This window comes from Guyanagaster necrorhizus (genome assembly GCF_019112545.1).
Source record: "Guyanagaster necrorhizus MCA 3950 unplaced genomic scaffold BT62scaffold_76, whole genome shotgun sequence".
Taxonomy (NCBI): domain Eukaryota; kingdom Fungi; phylum Basidiomycota; class Agaricomycetes; order Agaricales; family Physalacriaceae; genus Guyanagaster; species Guyanagaster necrorhizus.
This window is the reverse complement of record NW_025064955.1, coordinates 98,713-117,791: the sequence shown is the minus strand read 5'-3', so window position 1 is coordinate 117,791 and position 19,079 is coordinate 98,713. Positions and strand designations below refer to the sequence as shown.

Here is a 19,079-nt window from a genome sequence, read left to right as displayed (position 1 = left end):
AGTATAAAGTAGATGCAAACAGTGATATCACCCACCTACTTTTCCCCTTTAGCATGAACTCTGACCAGGATGATGACAGTTTCTTTCAGGGATCAGGACATACAAGTAGCTTGTTCACTGACAACGAAGACCAGGAAGAAGCAGGAGGAGCAGAAGAAGCAGGAGCAGAAGAAGAAGAAGAGGATGAGTACAATGATGAGGATCAACATCATGATGGTATGCATATCACTGGAAAGTAGCCATTGGTCTAATCAGGCATCTAGTATCCTGGACACCTCCTTCTGTTGGTGCCATTAGACACCAGAGATCTCGTCAAAGCAGGCACCCCGAGTCCACCCATATTCACGATCATCATCAATGACATCATCGACATCTAGAACAGAGGGACGAAGAGGATGATGCTCATGGGTCATCCCGTCGAAGCCAGCACCCCAAAATCACTGCTAGTGATGAGGAGGATCATCATCGGAGACGTTATCACCATTCAGAACAGAGGGATGAAGAGAATGAGGCTCATCAGTCATCCCATCAAAGCACTCCAGGGCCAGCCTCTAGTGACGAGGATGATGGACCTCTGCACCATTGACAAGGAGAAATCAGACATGGAGAATGGGATCTGGATGATGATGTTGATGGGAATAACATTCGCATTCAGGGTGTCCACACATCAAGAGATGTCACATTGGGGGAGTTCATTCAAGAATGTAGTCAACTATGGATGGATCAGAATGTTTCAACAAGGAGCATCGCACGTTGTGGAAAGTATCTCCACTATGTATTGTGTGGGGAATATGGCGAGGATCATTATATCAATCTCACCATGGCTGGAGCTGACCTACCAGAACCAAAAGTGACATTGATGAGGGACTATGATTCAGTCATTGCAATCTGTGATCGTGTTCCAGATCTGGGAATGCTGATTGAGTTTGCTACTACGTATCAGCCGATGATGTCAATGCAAGGTGGTATTAATATCCAAGCACCTTTCAAAATTGTCAATCCACAGAATGGCGAGGTAGCATTTATCATCTAAATGTCAAAGTCTATGCTAAAGCTGATCATACATAGCTCACAACAAATCCCATGGATCTGGGATGTGTTCCAAATGTCTTCCTTGTCAAAGTCACCCATCATGCATTGTTATATATCCTGCTGCTGAATTTGGTTCGAAATCTCAAACAGCATGAGGGAACCCCTTCAGTTTCCATCCAGGAGTATGCTGTGCTCTATGAAATATTCATCCAATCAGCAGTATGTTATCAGGATATGACAGCAGCTCGTCTTCCTGCTACATACAGTTCAAAATTGTTTCAGGCAGGAAGTGGGCAGAGTCATCAGATGAGAAAGCTAACAGAGTTGATCCCTAGTGAATATGTGGAGCGATTGCTAGGAGATTTCAGTGAACGACTGGAGTGCCATTCAGATGGATGGGGGATCGGGCACTGTTTTCTGCTTCAGTGGTGAGGGATCAAGGCATTGACAGTGCATGACCCAAGCAATGCAACTGAGCGAGAATACTTCCTGTGCCAGGACCATGTATTCAATGCCGACATGTTCAGTACTCCTGGTGATGATGTCTTTGTTGACGTTGCACTCGAGCTGTCTGTGAAGGAGGGAGCAGTTATGTGGTGCTCTGACGGCCATGCAGTCGTGCTACAGAGACTACTGCAAATGCATCAGACTGAAGCCGACAAGTGGATGTGTTTCGGTTACTACAATTACAAATAGGATACATGTGCACACCTCATCTCTGTCGCAGGATGTCACATCACAACACATACCACACCACTCAGACAATTCAATGCAACCTTTGTCCAGATGTACACAACCGATAAATGCCTTACCTATGACATGCAGGCAAGCAATAATGCCAAGTTTGTTACAGCAGTTAATCTGATGAAGAAGTCAAAGTACACATACAATGAGTTTCTTGGGAAATTGTATGGTGTCTTCGCAGATGCAGCATGGCATAACAATGTACATGCACGGATTGAGGTACGAGTCCCACTGGCTAATGCGGAAGATGTGTTCGCAGATGTTCCAGTTGTGAGCTTCTTAGATCTGGTGTATTGTGTTCCATGACAAGACTGGTGGTGAGCCTATTTCTAGAAGCTATGTAATGATGAGGATCAGGGCTAATAGTATCCACAGGCAATTTAAATCTGCCAGAGCTCTCGGATTTGCGACATTGATCCAGTGGCAGAATGAAGAGCACAACACAGACATGCGACACCATTACTATCCAGTCATCCTGACATGTCTCGTCGCATTTATGGTGAATTCACTTCATGCATGGCCAGAAGAGTGATCAGGACACAAGATGTTGATGCATGCCATCTGGCCACGAACGTACTGGCAGGAAGATCATCACATGATCCTTCCATGCACACGAAAGAGAGATGGGACAGATGAGCCAGGACCATATGCAGAGGGAGGACTCTGGTGGATTCCAAGCAGTGTGATTGCATGGCCAACATGGAATGGAGGTGGTACAAGAATACCATGATGCGAGAGTGTCATCCAAGTGCCCAGTGAGGCAGGCTGGAATTTGTTGGGCATTAGAAAGACGCTGAATGAGTTCTGTTCTGAAGATAGTCACATGAAGCAGCGACAATTGGTGGAACAGAAGCCAATGGGCTAGGTCATAGGGTGCACGAGGAAAGCCAAGGGTCGACCTGAGGGGCCAATGCTGAAGACAGAAAGGCTAGCTCGACAGATAGAAATGCCAGAAAAATCATATGACTACGGGCCCGATCTGCCACCACAGGACCAGATATATGATGAACAATATCTGGAGCATGCCGGGACATTTCTGAATCAAGTACTACAGCAATATGTGTCTGACATGCTGCAGAAGGTTGGACAGGCGAAATGTGGATGGGAACATTCTCCTCTGACACAGAATGAATGGCGGATGGTCGACATCCGTATCATGAAAGAAAATGATCTTAGAGGAGTGTTGACACATGCACGAATGCATGAAGGAACAGAGAGCCAGTGGAATTCACTGTTTGACAACATCTTCTGGACTCTGAATGAACTGAACGCTAGGAAACAACGGTCTGCACGGAGTAACTGGGGAAAGATGAAATCAATAAAGATGTGGGAAGGATTTGTGCATGATATGTCTTCTTCACGACAAGTGGAAGATATGCGAAGAGCACTGAAGAGAGCATTTGATGAATTCCTGTGGTGTGTTTGGTCTGATAGCACACGGGTGTGTGTTTATGAGAAGTTGGGAGGGGAACTGATTAAACCGGAATGAGTTTGAAAAGAGGATCTACCATGTTCAGCAGTCCGCCTCATCCAGAATCCATGGATAGAGAACTGGAGATTTGATATTACAAGTGGCCACATGCCAGCATTGCGGAATGTCGAGGAATGGGGGGATAGGGAGGATGAAGAGGAAATCATGTCGATAATTGAGAGGGAAGAAAGAGAGAAGCAAAAAGAGATGGACACACAGGAAAGAGAAGATCGCATTCTCCGAGAGCACAGAGAAGAAGAGGAATCCTTGGAGGATGAAGTGGAGCCGGACATCAGAAGGCAAATAACAGATGAAAGGGAACCGATCACTATGGAAGGGAACAGAGGGATGCTACTGGGGGAGCCCATTGTGTCACCCAGTCAGCATTGAAGTTGACAAAGGGAGAAGGGGAGCAAAAAAGATGTTGGAATACAATGTCAATGAAACAATTAGTGACATATTCTGACCATTTCAAAGTATATTGACAAAAGACATGATAGCAAATTGAACAAATTGTTATGGTGCTATTTTCACTCCGACAGATGAAAAGCAGCCTGCAAAGAAAATTGGTCATGTACTGTGGACTGGATGCGCTCCATACGCAGATTCTAAAACACCAGAATGGACATATTTTGAGAATCGGTCATGTACTGTGGACTGTACACGCTACCTACGCAGTTGCTAAATGACAAGAATGGTGATAATTGGAGAATCAGTAATGTACCACGGACTGTATATGCTACCTACGCAGTTTCTAAAACACAAGAATGGACATATTTCGAGATTCGGTAATGTACCGCAGACTGTATATGCTCCCTACACAAATTCTAGAATCAGTCATGTACCGCGGACGGGATGCGAGCCCTACGCAGTTTCTAAATGGCAAGAATGGCCATATTTCGAGAATCAGTCATGTACCGCGGACTGTATGCGCTACCTATGCCGTTTCTAAAACACAAAAATGTGCATATTTCGAGATTTGGTAATGTACCGCGGACTGTACACGCTACCTACGTGGAATCTAAATGACAAGAATGTGCATATTTTGAGATTCGGTCATGTACTGCGAAACAAATGCGCTCCCTACGCCCATGTCACGTGCAAATGGGCATAGACTTCATGTACCACGAAACAGACATGCCCCCTACCAAAGCGCACGGACCATGCACAAGAGGGACCGCTGTGAGTTCGCGGTACCGGCCTGTGCATGGTCCATCCACAGAGCGAGGCGTCCATTGCATTTTGCGGTCCCACCACTGCTGTTCTGTGTACCGCCGTTGCTTTAAACCCTAACTTAGGGTTGCTTCTGAGGTTCTTCTGAGCAATTCATGTACCGCCTACCTATAAAGGTCCCTGAAGAGCTATAAAAGCGAAACAGGGTGAGAGATGGTGACCCCATCCCTCTGTTGGACCTTGATTCGCTTTACCAAGCAATTACACAAACCTCAACACTTTGAGGTGAGTATTTCAGTACTCATATTGTGTACCCCCTTCGGCGAAGCCGTTGGGGGTACACCATCCTAACCCAGTTGACTACCAGCACACGCCTCACAAGCCAATGCAACTACCCGCCCACTAGGTGAGCACTAGCAGCAGCCGATATTTTTTACCGCACCAAGCACCTTCGGTGCAAGGCGCGGGGCTAACCCTAACCCTTCGAAGATATATATGCAGTAGGCGCTGGGTATACTGAACTGCAGCGCCGGCGTAAACAACACTGAGAAGCGAATGGAGCGCAGGATCAGTATATCAGGTGATATCACCCCAAAACAGTGTCGACAACATATCTATGAACATTATTTGCAATGTGCGATAGCTAAAGATCTCGAAATGCTACAGAAAGAAAGTAGGGTAGTCATTGTCAAAACAAGCCGGAGGGAATACAATGTGCCATGCGAAAGCGACATATATATGTAACAGAATAAAAATGGTTGCTCAATCTAAGAAAATAAATGCGATATGCAGAGGTTCTTTGCAAGACGAGAAGAAGCACGAGAAATTATTCGGGTGCATTATATGCGAGGTGAAGAATGAATGGTATGCGAGATGTTCCGAGATTGATAAGGGGCAGACGGTCCATGAAGAATGATTATGTATGGTATGCAGTGAATATTGATTCGTGAGTTTGATTCCTAGAATATATTTGGCGACAGCCGAAAATCTGCGGATGTGTCGATGCGAGTTCAAGAGTATCTTTTGATATATGTGCCGTTACCGGTCGAGTTTGCTGTAAGATAAGAGCGATGATGCCAATAGCGATAGAATATTGTGGAAGAAATGGGTCGGTCGAGACAGAACTTAAGCGGACAAAGTTCAGTAGCCATAGTATGCGCGCTTGAGAAAGCATCAGCATCAGGATAGGATAATTATGAAGGAGCGTACCATTCGATCACTATGAGAACAAGATATGCTGTAGTTCGACATCCATAAAGATGAAGCGGAGACTCACAATAACCAGATAACTTTGGAGCCAGTTTTGCACCCACGCAAGGTAACGATATGGCTTCTAATGCAGTCGTAAAGCAGAGCGCGCTGGTCCTTGTCGGCCTTCACATATATGATTAATACGTTGGGTCGAGAAGAAGAAAAGCGGACATACCATGGGCAAGACGCTGGCAATCAACTGACTTCCCGTTACTGAGAGAGCTAGGTCGACGATCATTGCACGCCGAGCGCTATACGAGATGAACATTAGCACCTCCAGACGAAAGAAATCATACCCTTTGGCTGGTTCACACATCCTTTTTACCACCTTGCCAAGCGTGTCCTTACCGCCTTCCTTCAAACCTTTCGTCACAGATTTATACCCTTGTTCATTCGTTGCGTATTCAAGAAGACCTGAGACCAGGTGGTCAAGGGTCAGTTGACGATGTTTGTCGGATCCGTGCTCCAAGACTGGAAGGATCGTCAGCGATCCACATAAACCAAGTGCAAAATGAATCGTACTGTGTTGGATACAGTAAGAACCCCATTGGCTCTTTGCAACGTCACCGAAGACGGAAGGTCCCTGGTTGAGGATCTCATCGACGATGCCATCTTTAGCGGCGTCTTCAAGGTTTTCAAAAGCGTGCTACAGAAATAGTGTACTAAGTTAGACAAATAACACCTGTTTCGGCCACAATGACATACCTGAACAACGAGAGAGCCAGTTTCATGACATGCGAGCGCGGCCCAATTTCCCTTGAGCGACTTGTTGACACTGCGGCGGCGATTAAGTATCAAGCATGGAGACGGAGTATACACGTACAAGGCAAATATTGGTGGCGCGGGAGGAGTCCACGAGAGCTCCATGACCTACGGCCGTTGTCAAGGAAAGAGACATATTGAGGATAATCTCGTACCTTACTCCAAACGTGACTGGCATGCTTATTCACGAGCGTCTGAGCGGGATCACCAAGAAGTAATTCGGAAACTATGGCGAGGCGAATATCTTCCTCGCAGTCGAGAGCTTTTTGCAGGACATGACAGCCGTAGCAATTGGTGGCAAGTTCGACAATTCGACCCCTCGATGACGAAATATATTAGGGAGAGCGAGACAGGTAACAAATAGCCGGGAGGTTTCTTACTTCATGCAACCGACAATCTTTCTTTTTTCATCGGCTGTCGAGGCCGCCTCAAGGCAGCGTTGAACGGCCCAATTGCCGAACCTATCAAAGTATTCGATGGAGGATCTATGAGGCATGCTCAGCAACTCACCTGTGAGCCATCATCTCAAAACCGCGAGCACAAATTGCGTCTACAATCTTTGCGCGCTCATTGACATCAGCTACTTTCAATTTCTGCTGCAAGAAAATAGAGGCTTGCTGATCTGATGCCTTGATGATCCGAGACACAAACGAATGGTATGGGGGTGTAGACGAAGGGTGAAGGAGCGAAAGGAAGTTGATCGGCTAATAGAACATAGATATATGCGCATCAGAACGAGGAAAAGTAAAGTTTCCAGTGCATACCTCGTGAGCTAACTGGCGTTGGGGCGACGACGACGACGACTGTTGATATGAAAATGACGAACGGAGTCCAGAGGAGTGTTCTTCGATCCCGACACCTCCAGAGCTGATTCCGAGAGCGTTTACCATCGGTTTTTCATCCGAACGTATCCATTCAGAATGCGCGGAGAAATTCTGTTGCGTAGATTGAACAGGCGCCCGAGGTATATTCCAATCACCGGAGTTGAGGGGTCCGCGACTGATACAGACATTTGGCGCCGTCTCCTGGCGATGTGAAACTGGAGCCTGCTGAGAATTGAAGAGATGCGAGGGAATCTGGTCGATCGGAGAAGCTTGGTAGATGGAGTATGAAGGCTGAGGGGCGATATTACCGACGGCAGCGGCAGCATGATGGTCGTAGGATTTCAAGTAGTAAGGTAAAGAATGCAGTTGGGTAGGAGCATGTAGGTAGGGAAGTCCGGTAATTGGCATCTGCGCAGAGCTGAAAGTTGGTGAATGGGATAATGCGCCAGTGTCCGAGATGTGATGGAGCCTCGTCGGAGAGCTGGGTTCGAATAGCAAGGACGCCGGGGGAAAATACGAGCCAGACCGTGGACCGGTAGTAAGCTCGTACGGAGACTGACACTGCTTGACGTCGAACGATCTAGTAGGAGAGAGGTCAGTGGGAGTGAGTAGGGCAGAGGAAACCGATGCAGGCGAAAAATATGGGGATCCAGGAGTGGTCTCGGAGCTGAGATTCAGGGTCGGCTTTTGATGGGCGAAAGGGTCGGGAGAATTGAGATCCAGCGTACGAAGCAGCTGTTCGACGTGCTGCATATAGTCAAGTAATCAGAATTGAGACACGAAATATGGGGGGAAAGACTTACTGCGTCGTCGAAGTCACTCGAGGGGCTATTCTTTTTGCGCCCATCACCAATAGCACCAAGTTCTTTCGTCGTCGCTGTCGACCAGGCACTTGGAGGAGACCTGATCTGGGAGGAAACCTGCTTCGAACCCAATGGCTGCTGATGATTATCCTTCTCAACAACCCTGGAGAATGAATCTAAGGTCTTTGGCCACGTCGACTCTGACGGTTGAGGCTGGGGCGCCCATATCGACATGGGAGGCGGTCCAGACGGTTGTCGAGGACGAGCACCATTGTGTGGCGGTGCACTGAGGTCATGAACGGCGAGAAAGGTCTGTGCACTGTCGGCGGTGGGCATACGGAGGGGAGAGGTAGATGGTGGTGGTAAGAAGTCAAGAGACGTCGCGGACATCCTTTTTTATAACCTCTGAAAGAAGCTCCGTCAAGATTCACATTCCTTTTATGGAATCGTATTATCCTTTTTAGTCTATCTGGTTGCTTCAGCGTACTTTCCTCCTAAAACGAAGGTTTACCGTACAAAATGGAGAGAATATGTCACTTCAAGTGTCAATAATCTTCAGAGTCTGCGCATCAGAAACATTGTGCACCGCATCCAAAGAAAACTTTCACGAAGCCCGAGCTTGAGCTACTGCAAAGTCCGGCCGCCAAAGAAGATTTAGCTTTTGAATTGGCATGGTAGCAACAAGTCGTCTGCGGGAGGACAGAATTCGCACGAAATATCTCATACGGTGGACATTTTCACTCGTTCTGACCCTGCCCACATATCACGATCAGTTCCAAACATCGGCCAATTACGGATCTAGGTAGCGACTTCTGCAACACTCGAAGGTGAAGAGGAAACCTGAAAAATACTGGTCAACTCTCAGCATTTTAGTCGAGCTAGACCATACCTCAGGGCAACGTTGCCATTCAGGAAAACAAGCATCGGACCCGACTCCCGAAACCAAAGGCGACGTGCAGGAAAATCAATCAGTTCTCTATCAGCGTCACCGTCCTTCCAAATCACAAAGTCGCTTCCATGTACCTTTCGTGTACCATCATTCAGATTGCGTCTGAAAAATCCTTCGAGTATGAGCTTGACCCCAGATGGCTCATAAGAAGAAGAAACCCGGCACTCACACTGTGTCTTCATATTACTATGCACATTGAACTAGTCAACGATGAGCCTACATGGAATTCGATGTTGAGAAGATTAGGAAGCCAACACAAGGACACGATATGTCGATGCACCTATGTACTCTTCACACCATCACTGATTTATTGAGTGACAAGCAACGACACCAGAAATGTACAAAGTGGGTCACATATCCCCAGAAAAAACAAGGGCAGGGGCAGAAACATCGCAGAAACGACAAGACAATGGTCAGAGTTCGTTCCAGCAGCAGACAGAGTGGAAGGGAAAGCGACCAGCATAGATTCTCGCAAGATTCACGATACGTACAGATTATCGGTCATCCCGAGAGGGAGAAAGATAGCCGAGAGCCGGTGTGGCCTGGGAAATGAAATAATACTGGAATTTGAAATCCCATCAGTGGTTGAAAAATAAAAGAAGGCAACAAGCAATTCGAAGGGATGAAAGCTAGAACGATGAGTGGAAAAAGGGGAGTATGTATTCGGTTGTTCAGAACGTTCAATCTCCATCATATACATAACGGACCGAATTTGGATACCTTCTTCGATGGGATTTCCCTCCTGTGTCTCCTCAGAATGAGCCAAGTATCAAATACTAACCAAATAGCATCTCGTCTTTCTTTCGTCGTGTACAATTTGCAGTGGAGCTCACCAATTTAGTAGCCGGGATCATATGTGAGACCCTTCATTGCGCCCATCTCTCCAGCCGGACCTTTTACAGCCATGCTTCGCCTTCGACGGTCCACGAGCTCCATGCCACCTCAAAGAAATTAGCTGTTAGTGGCCTTTTGAACGATACCACGACCATTCACCCCGTTCAAGGCAGTTTCAGCTCCTGGGCTTGGTTTATTCAATTTTGGATGAGGCTTGTGATCAACTACATCATGGGAAAGGAGCACCTACGACGTCATTTAAGGCACTCACGACTTTCGTCTTCTCCCATCCACCCATGCTATCTCCCCCGTTCCCAGACGATGTCCCGACCCATCCTCTCCTCATCCTCGACTACCAACTCCTCAAGCAGGGCGACGAAACCGAGAAAGAGAGGCTCTGGGAAGCCGCTCGAAAGCTCGGTTTTTGGTAGTACGTCCCCCCGAGCAGCCGGTTATATATCATTGATAAGCATAGCCTGAAAAACCACGGCGCCGAAGATGAAGCCAGCCGTATGTTCGAAATGGGAGAGGGGACGATGAGACTGCCTCTGGAGGAAAAGATGAAATATGAACAGGGCGACGACGGGAGATCCTTCGGGTTCGTTATCTTTCCTGGTACATCTCTCTTGTGCTTTATTTCTCCCAATCAGATACAAAGCCGCGGGAAGTAATGCTGTAGACGCATCAGGGAAGCACGACACCATCGAATTCATCAACGTCTCCAAAGACGATGCGCTTGCCTACCCCAATATCATCCACCGCACCTACCCGTCAACCGTAAACACGAGGATGGAATCTACTATCACCCCATTCGTCGCCAAGTCTGTCGAAGTGAACGATACGATCCTGGATATCTTCAACGACAAGCTCGGGCTACCGAAAGGGACGCTGATGCGGCTTCACAATAAGGAAGAGCACAGCGGAAGCGAAGCGCGGATTACCAAGAACGCACCGGGTCACGCTTCGGACCGGATAGCGATAGGTGCTCACACGGACTTTGGCTCACTCAGCTTTCTGCATAACAGACTCGGAGGTCTGCAGGTCATGCCGCCAGGGTATACCGAGTGGCAATATGTGAAGGTGAATACCTCGTCTTTTTTCTAGATCCCTGTTCGCTCGCTCAGACATCCAAAGCCAATCTCGAGACATGCGATCTGTAACGTTGGCGACGCGCTATCGTTATTCAGTGGAGGTATCCTGCGTTCGAATTTACATCGAGTAATGTAAGCGCCCCCAACCCCCTCCCAAGGACCAATTCTCACCCGACTCCTCCGCAGTCCTCCTCCAGGTCCTCAGTCCCATCTTGAGAGATGGTCTCTCGTCTTCTTCACCAGACCAGGAAACTCAATCGTCCTTCGTGCGTTAGTGGAAGACAGCCCTCTCATTGCCGAGGCAGTACGCGATACTCCGGAGAAAAACTTTGAGTCCGGATCGACGGCGAAGGAGTGGTTTGCACGACGAGTCAAGTATCAGCGAGTGAATAACAGAGTGGTGGGATCTATTATTTTCGTGTGTTTAAATGTTACTCACGCAAACGGTGAAGGGTCCCGAAACGTGGAAGGCGAGTAGGGGAACAGAGAATGAATGATGGCATCGCAGTTATCTTTCTTCATGAACCTATGTATTCAGTCGAACGTTATGTTTTATCAAAACGCTGTGCCATGTAGTACTGTATCGCCAAGAGTGTCATTAGTGCGTTTTCGTATGAGCCAAATCGGCTCTGCGCGCCAATGTCATCTGAGCCTCCGTTTTTGGCCCTCATTCGAAGGCGCGTATTATAACCGCGTTAAACTGGCATTTCGGGGCGATGAGATATCGATGGCTGATGGGCCGACGCCGGTGCGGAATGTGGATCTCCTGGCGTAGGTTTAGACGTCCCCGACGGAGACATGGATCGAGTTAGATTCATGGAGATCAAACTGAACCTTTCAGTATCATTATCAGCATGTGAAAGGGTGAGTGTTGGCAAGGAGACGAGCAGTATTTTCAGGGCATCTAACGTGATATACGCTCAATGGATCAGTATCGGACGTTGTTCCCATGGGAGATTCTCTGGATGAATCTGTTCTACCTCGAGTTTGACTTCCAAGCGGTCTACTGATGTTGCGATCGAGGCGACGGGATTACCTCTAATGTTGTCGCAGCTTCCGTGGCGGAGCCACGATACATGATCTAGTAGATTGATAGTAGATTGATATTAGATCGTGCAGCGATAGAGATATGCAAATGTTCGACTTACCTCTCTTATCGGCACGGGTGACGCTGGAATCAAAGCGGGTGAGACCTTCGTCCATGTTTCGCCCGTCTCTCCAGTCATCTGGGATGATATGCATCGAAGCACTTCAACGGCCCTACAGCATCCTTTTCTTCCGTCCGATACCGGCCCGGGAAGAAACTGTTTTCGTCGTAGTGGTACAAGGATCTTTGAACTTCCGGTTTTTATGAAGGATATTTCGGACCTCCATGGCATCGTAATTAACAGTTCAGTGTGATAACTGACAGCGAACACATATTGAATGCTGTAGACGTTTCCAGAAAACAGATCTCGAACTGAGTTTTGGCGGCGTGGTAACCAAGAGAATCCCATACAGCCAGGAATGCATTCCTCCAGCTCCTGGACAGCGAACTTTCGTGGGACGCTGCATGTTATGAGAATACTAGATGCATGGTCTAGTCCCAGGGAGGCGATAGCAGAGCTTGGTTATCGCCCCTCGCCACAAGCGATTTTCAACAACGAGAATTTACCACCACGTTCGCTGACTGGAACAGTTCCGGTGAAAAAAGTACATTGAAGTGCTTTCTGGGGTGTATCTTTTCGGTATGCGTACCGGCCTTGGGGATGGTAGAAATATTGTTTCCCGCGGGGAGATTTTCGACATGTCGGCGTCGTGGAGATCTTCTGGGGGGGATAAAAAGGAATATCTGTGTAATACATGAATGAGGAAGGACAGAAAAAAGGCCCGTCCGTGTTAGCATGGGCGAGGGTGATCACGGAAACAAAGTGCTTTCTCACGCCACACTCGCGATCTTCTACTTCTCGCAGCCACATCTTTTTTCGTGACTACATTATCTTTTACCTCGCTGTCAAATTGTTCATTCTTCTCTGATACATGACTCATTCCTTGTCAGTGTCAAACGCCCTTATGTTGTGATTACTGCTCGAAAAAATGTCATTTTTGGGCGCATCGGCCCGACTTCCTTCCTTTGTGCCATTCTGGTTTTCTGTTCCGCCGCTCAATTATATCATTCAGAAGATGAAATACACCAACTTTCGGCTGGTCTATCGCCAAGGTTCTCTCTAACCAAGCATTCCTGAGCTTCTTCATGTGGCTCCGAGTGCCGTATCATCCTTTGCCATAAGGCCACAGTCTCTGCTTGTGAAATCTGATGGCTGATTCATGCACCAAGGTACCGGCAAAGCGCGACCTACATCGATTGTGTATGTCTCCCATACTTAACGGGACTTTGCTTTACCTGCTCCTCATTGAGCCGGTCAATTTACTTCGTTTTCGGAACGGTGGGCCATGTTTACGGTATGTGATCATCATCTCCTTCAAAATCTAGGCATTCCTGATCAATTCTCATAGCGCGCGCTTACCTGCCTCGCGTACGTACCGGGACCCACTAGGATCATTCAAGCACTCTTTTCTATCGCCCACCCTTGTCGGAACCGGTTGTGAAAGTCCTCCATTTATAGCTTTGCGATTTGACCGATCTGGATTTTTTTGGATAGCAGATGGCCAAGACGGCTCTTCTGCATGCGTTGGAGCGGTTTGATGAAGCCGATCAGGATGGAGAGCACCTCAGAGATCATGATACTAGTCAGAACCTGACTGTTTCTACGGAAACTTCTCTAATGAGCGATGAAGAGGATGTGGACGAGGAGGAGGAGGAAGACATAGGATTTCAAGCGGCCCTAGCTGCGTCTAGGTCAGATACGGAGGATACACTCAAACAAGAGGAGCTGGAGCTTCAGAAAGCCATCGAGGCATCGAATGACGTAGATCAGGATGTGAAGCTGATGTTGGACACCGAACGAGCTATCAAGATGTCTCTGGGGCAGGAAAAGACGTTGAAGGAGATGCGGAAAGTCCAAGAGGAGGAGTTCCTTCGTAGTTTCTCCGGGGAATCACCCACGATCCCGTCGTTCGATCTGCCCAGTTATGCCTCTTCCATATCTAACATAACAACTGATGGTACCGGATCTCTTCCACGACATCATCCATTCCTTTCTCCTCCGACTTCTGTCATTTTGGGCCTCGATGCTACTACTGTGTCTTCCCAATTTATCTTTCCGGAACCAAGGATTCCTGTTCCCAGTGATTCAGGTTCAACTGTCACGGATATTGATATTAGTCCTTTTCCGCTGCCGCCTGTGTCACCTTCGATCTGTTCTGAGGAAGTGGCTGAGCTCTCATCTGATAGGGAGAAGAATCCTTTGCACGACTCCGAACCTGGGCATATATCCTCCGTTCCACGGGGTACCCCTCCGTGTAAAGGATATTTTCTAAGGCCTATATCGAATCCTGCTCCTGAAACTGTTGGTACTGAAAATGCCCCCTTGCCCGAAATAATGGATAAGGCTTCCATTTCCCAGAACCAACATCGGTTTTCACATCGAGACATTCACATTCATACGATCCCGATAAAGGAAATTGGAGGCAGACACCCCATCATCATACCTGTGCAAGGAGAAGATGAGCATCAACCATTCTCCCAGCCAGACCGCATAGTGGCATTTTGCTCTTCTTCTCGTCCTGATAACTTCGCAGCTCGCTTTACTGCCCTTGAGATGGACGATGTTCCATTTCCAGAAGTGCGTCAAACGACAAGGAAAGCCCCTTCCCGACAGAAACGGAGCCATAAACGCGCTTTTTCTATGCGAAGTGCTCATATGACCTGCGTCCCCGACCCCGACTCGACGACATCGAATGCGTTAGTTCAAGGGGAAGCTGATACAGAGCCGGCAAGCATACAATCCAGCGCGAATTCTCAAAAGTCTGAAGATAGCACTCCCAGCTTATTCGCGCGCTTGGCCATTTCCCCATCACATGTTCCTCCCAAACATCCCTCCACGTCGAACTGCTATTTCTGGGTGAGCGATCTCCTCGCTGACATCGAACCATGCATGTCTCTTCAGTTGTTCAGGAAGACGACGCGACCTATATTCTCTGACCAATGCTTGTGCTTCAGCTGCGGCGCCATGTCTGTAGGTCCGTTAAGTCTCTCGTCAATCCATTTCTGACCTTTATCTCAGGTACACAATTTTCAGTAAAGCGTCCAAATGACTATGCTGTCCATCCATGAAAGTCTCACATGCTACTGTGATCTCTGCGGCCTTTCCTATTGTCATGGCTGTCGTCGGCCACAGAATCACTGTAAGAAACTCAATAAACTCAATACCTGCCGACCTCGCATCGCTACTGCGATATTCCGGATAATCACTCTCATTGACATCGAGCTGCTGAGACTGGGGGGTCCTGAACATGTAAACGAACTATTCGCAAAGAGCGACGGACGACAGCAGGTAGCCAACGCACTATCCATGATGGTGGCCTACTTGAATAATTCGCCGCATATGCCTCATCACTATCTTCCGAACCTCTTTAATCTATCGCTCCTCCCTGTGATCTTCGAATACCTCCTTCAACGACCTCCCAAACCATGGATAGAAACCCAAGCGACTGAAGATCTTTACCGTCAGATTCTGGCGTTTCTTATGATATCCCTTACCGTGGGTAACGGCGAAATTATCCTTCAACAAAGAGGTCAGATGACCCAACACAGAGGCGTGTACGCAACGATGCAAGATACGGGGAGGATCACTTGGGATGCCTCATCACTGGTTAGGTCATTTGCCGATATCATCGAGGATATCTATAAGGGGGATTTCATGAAGGAAGCCAAGGATTACATCTCTCGGTATCGACATCTTTTTGATCATCTAAGCGAACATGTGAACCACCTCAAACATCTGTTCGAAGGAGTCGATAGGCTGCGTATGACAGATGATAGTGGAAAGGCCGTTCGTACTCGACGCTCTAATATTGATGTCATGCTGTAACCGTATATCAGAGGACATTACTTTTTGGGAAAATTATGGTCGCATGCGTTTCTGAGCAAGGGTTAAAACACAGGGCGCCTTTGATCATGATGGCAATTAATATTGCCGCCCAGGACCGGCCTTGTGAGGTAATTTGAAACGAAAGTGCCTACGCGTGTTTGGAGGAGACCTGTGGAGCAGTGAAGAACCCAAGCGTCAAAAATGCCTGTCCGGTTTATCCGGGCCTGTTAAAAGAAGACATTGGCTACAAAATTAAATTGAATGACAGACTTCAGATAACAAGGTATGGATCGTCTTTCAAATCAAGTCACTCTACCAATGGTGCGGATTTGTTTCAGGGCGTAAGTGTTCATATTTGTAGGCTACAAGTACATGCACATCTTCCCATGCGCGATTATGTATTTATCGGCAATGAAACACCTCATCACCCAAACACAATCCCAGTTATCCCACCCCCACGGTACTGTTTCGCGTTAGTGAGACCTTGGTAATCTGAATTGCGGAGATCGTAATAACTCCTCGGAAATGTCGTTCGAAGGGAGCCAAGATCACGGGCACGGTATTCAGTGTTATCATGCGACTCGAGAGGTAATATAATTGTGGAAGTGAAAGGCTGATAAGTGGCGTACGGCGCAGTACACAATTAGGATCATGGGAATTTTAAGGATAATGACGAGGATAAGGAAATAAAAATTCTATCGTCGAGCCTGAGAAGAAAGAGATGTTAATCTAGGGTTTCCCTCACTCATAGCATTCATTCGGAGATATATAGATCCTCCATCAAGGCAATAAATTGAATGAAAGGCGCGATGATTATTTACGGCATCTGCTGCCGTCGTGCTTTCACGAACGAAGGTTTCTTCGAACGCGTCATGTCTTCTGTCATATGCAGGGACGGTTTTCGGAACATAGATCCCATGGATGGAACGGGTGCAGAAATCTACTCTCATCTTATCGTAGATTCAAATGCTGAAAATCATTGGTTCAAGAAGCCAGCTCCAGTTATGCACGTAAAGGACGAGTTTGTGATATGTGGAATAAATATACGATAGGTAAGGAAAGCGGCAACATAGACACAAGAGGGTAATAATGACCACGATGAACTATTCAAGGCAACAGTTGAAAAAAAAAACGTATGGTGTGGGGTCAGGGTTCTGATGACAGAGTGGGTAGTAAGCGGCGGAAAGATGTAAGTGAACGGTGAGGTACACGGAATCCTGATTCTATTCCGTCATCCGAAGGGGCAACCGGGTGCATGAGCGCCCCTCCACCCACAGTGACAACACTGGGGCTCGCTGGCTCCGCGACCGTTATTCATCGGTACTGAAGTACTCGAAGGGGGGCTCGTATACGAAGCTTCGTGTCTGAAATGCAGGAAGACCATGACGGAGGGTGACAACGAATTGCACATAATAGACGAGTGCGAGGACGATAGCGAGATGCGAGTTGGAGAGCCAGGCTGGGGGAAAGCCGTTCCCAACATGCCTACCTTTTATCAGTTCCAGTGGCGCCCAGTATTTTCGACCGACCATATATCGGGAAGCATATTTTCGAAATGTCTTCGTGCTGATGCCTAAATGGGTTAACGAAAAAGATGGATTGCTAGATCAAGCTGGATTGGTTCCAAGACCTCACGAGGCCGGTGAGCAGTTTGCAGCTCGGTTCAAATGGTACATCCGAGTCGAGCCGTATATGAAATTGAAATCAAAATAGCTTGGATGAGGCACAAGATTCGGTTAACTGTACCGGAGGTAGTAATTACGAGAATAGACGAGCAAGTAGGTCCTTGTTCATGGACAGAACCAGAATATCTTCCAATGATAGCTTTTCAAAAATTCCTTGAATGATTCAGTCCCCCATCGCCGAACAACATGAATTTCTGTCAAAGCGGGTATAGACCAGCCTAACCAGTTGAAAGACCTTTCCCGTCAGCTCCTCGGCAACCGTCCCACCGGAAAGCTAGTCTCAAAACTGATGATTCCGTCATCTCCGAGTTTTTATTCTGACACGCGTTTCGATTCAGCGTAGGACTTTTCTGTGTTCGCGGCTTCCCTGCATCAATATTCTGTTATCTCCGTCTGTTCCTGTGTTTCAATGCGACGCTTCGCATGAACACGAACTTATAAAGTCGTGCAGCGTCACTTTGATTGGGTACGTAGATAAGGAGTAGGAACACAAGGCTGATCAGGTGAACTCTTGCGTGGTGCGACACTTGGTAATTTAAATTTCCGCTAGGCAGAATACTATCTCGGGGCACCATGACTTTGTGATCCTTCCGGTGAGTACCTCAAAGTGTTAACCTGATCCCAGGACTAGCACTGCAAAGACGATTTATATTCAGGTAAGCGACCCCATACGTCGCCGTAACTGACTCCCGAGCTCCTCCGCCCGTGTGTCCTGGGGTCCTGTTGACGTTTTTCTGGAGAAATTCACCTGTGACTAGATGGTAGCTTGCTTATGCTCATCGTCATGGGAAATCCTGCCCTCTGGAAGTCTCTTTGCTTATGCAAATTAACGTCATAGTGATTCAGAAGTTTAGCATGTGGTCGAACAGCCGGTTCTGTTCGTAATAGCACCATGGTAATCATCAAGTGATGTGAAATTCCGGCTCGTCACTTCCACAAACATACGTCACCACTCATGAATAGACTTAAACTATTTCTCTTTCCCAGCACCCGGAAATTTGGTTAGTTCCAACCGCCGAACTTCTCTTCGTTGGCGATTTCAATATAGTCGAACCAAAACAAGTTGCAGCAAGTCATTTTTGAGAGATGGTGAGTAGGAAGAAAATTCCGTGAACAGAACCAGAGTAATTCAAACCTTAATCGCTCGTTTCCAGATTCAGTACGAAAGAAATGACTCGGCGAGCGCGTGATAGGCAGATGAATACGGAATCCCCTTTTCAAGGTAATCATCAAGTAAGAGTCTAGAAAACGTTCTTGATGATGCTGTGTTCATTACCATTAGTCTTCGCATTTTTGGTGGCACCCTCAAATGGGAAATCGCTATGGTCCAAGGGAGAGTTGAGGCAAGCCGGGACATCGCAGAGAAACTCAGAGAAGTGGTTATAGTGCCAAGCCTAGGCCATACAGAGCCCGGGAAAGAGTTTAAAGGTTCAATAAAAGACGAGAGGTGAGTATACAGAGCAATGTGATTTGCGGTCTATAAGTCC

At 47.4% G+C, this 19,079-nt stretch overlaps 5 protein-coding genes across 5 annotated transcripts; 3 read left to right on the top strand and 2 right to left on the bottom strand.

Annotated features, from left to right (window-relative positions):
• Nucleotides 1–89: 89 nt before the first annotated feature.
• On the top strand, nt 90–3,637 carry BT62DRAFT_924773 (uncharacterized protein; the record flags this gene model as incomplete). The annotated part of the gene is made up of 11 exons (XM_043184656.1): nt 90–216; nt 378–762; nt 906–1,015; nt 1,183–1,251; nt 1,315–1,460; nt 1,560–1,708; nt 1,760–2,046; nt 2,198–2,275; nt 2,360–2,489; nt 2,649–3,192; nt 3,349–3,637. Coding segments are annotated over 11 exons (2,314 nt in total), but the record flags the coding sequence as incomplete, so codon positions are not given.
• Nucleotides 3,638–5,560: 1,923 nt separating this feature from the next.
• Nucleotides 5,561–8,450, bottom strand: BT62DRAFT_1014061 (ARM repeat-containing protein; the record flags this gene model as incomplete). Its single annotated transcript, XM_043178153.1, has 12 exons — nt 5,561–5,581; nt 5,630–5,639; nt 5,697–5,794; nt 5,847–6,142; nt 6,194–6,317; nt 6,377–6,446; nt 6,495–6,541; nt 6,589–6,751; nt 6,814–6,894; nt 6,944–7,137; nt 7,198–8,004; nt 8,061–8,450. The coding sequence occupies 12 exons, from the start codon at nt 8,448–8,450 to the stop codon at nt 5,561–5,563; spliced, it is 2,301 nt and encodes a 766-aa protein (XP_043032877.1).
• Nucleotides 8,451–10,111: 1,661 nt separating this feature from the next.
• BT62DRAFT_1081642 (Clavaminate synthase-like protein) lies at nt 10,112–11,591 on the top strand. The gene is made up of 6 exons (XM_043179688.1): nt 10,112–10,273; nt 10,319–10,441; nt 10,494–10,923; nt 10,978–11,066; nt 11,121–11,334; nt 11,387–11,591. The coding sequence occupies exons 1-6, from the start codon at nt 10,140–10,142 to the stop codon at nt 11,429–11,431; spliced, it is 1,035 nt and encodes a 344-aa protein (XP_043032876.1). The 5' UTR covers nt 10,112–10,139; the 3' UTR covers nt 11,432–11,591.
• A 1,756-nt stretch (nt 11,592–13,347) lies between these two features.
• Nucleotides 13,348–15,167, top strand: BT62DRAFT_739914 (uncharacterized protein). Its single transcript, XM_043182105.1, has 3 exons — nt 13,348–13,376; nt 13,431–15,052; nt 15,101–15,167. Exons 2-3 carry the CDS (start codon nt 13,580–13,582, stop codon nt 15,116–15,118), a joined length of 1,491 nt encoding a protein of 496 aa, XP_043032875.1. The 5' UTR covers nt 13,348–13,376; nt 13,431–13,579; the 3' UTR covers nt 15,119–15,167.
• A 1,796-nt stretch (nt 15,168–16,963) lies between these two features.
• On the bottom strand, nt 16,964–17,453 carry BT62DRAFT_1081639 (uncharacterized protein). The gene is made up of 2 exons (XM_043179687.1): nt 17,437–17,453; nt 16,964–17,392 (listed from the first exon to the last, which is right to left on the bottom strand). Exon 2 carries the CDS (start codon nt 17,388–17,390, stop codon nt 17,139–17,141), a length of 252 nt encoding a protein of 83 aa, XP_043032874.1. The 5' UTR covers nt 17,391–17,392; nt 17,437–17,453; the 3' UTR covers nt 16,964–17,138.
• Nucleotides 17,454–19,079: the final 1,626 nt, after the last annotated feature.

Bases quoted from the DNA above. Each gene is read 5' to 3' on its own strand.
- BT62DRAFT_739914 (XM_043182105.1), top strand. From the start codon at position 13,580: ATGGCCAAGACGGCTCTTCTGCATGCGTTGGAGCGGTTTGATGAAGCC.
- BT62DRAFT_1081642 (XM_043179688.1), top strand. From the start codon at position 10,140: ATGCTATCTCCCCCGTTCCCAGACGATGTCCCGACCCATCCTCTCCTC. The intron at 10,274-10,318 runs GTACGTCCCCCC...TGATAAGCATAG, and splicing joins CGAAAGCTCGGTTTTTGGTA to CCTGAAAAACCACGGCGCCG. The intron at 11,335-11,386 runs GTGGGATCTATT...CAAACGGTGAAG, and splicing joins AGCGAGTGAATAACAGAGTG to GGTCCCGAAACGTGGAAGGC.
- BT62DRAFT_1081639 (XM_043179687.1), bottom strand. From the start codon at position 17,390: ATGTTGGGAACGGCTTTCCCCCAGCCTGGCTCTCCAACTCGCATCTCG.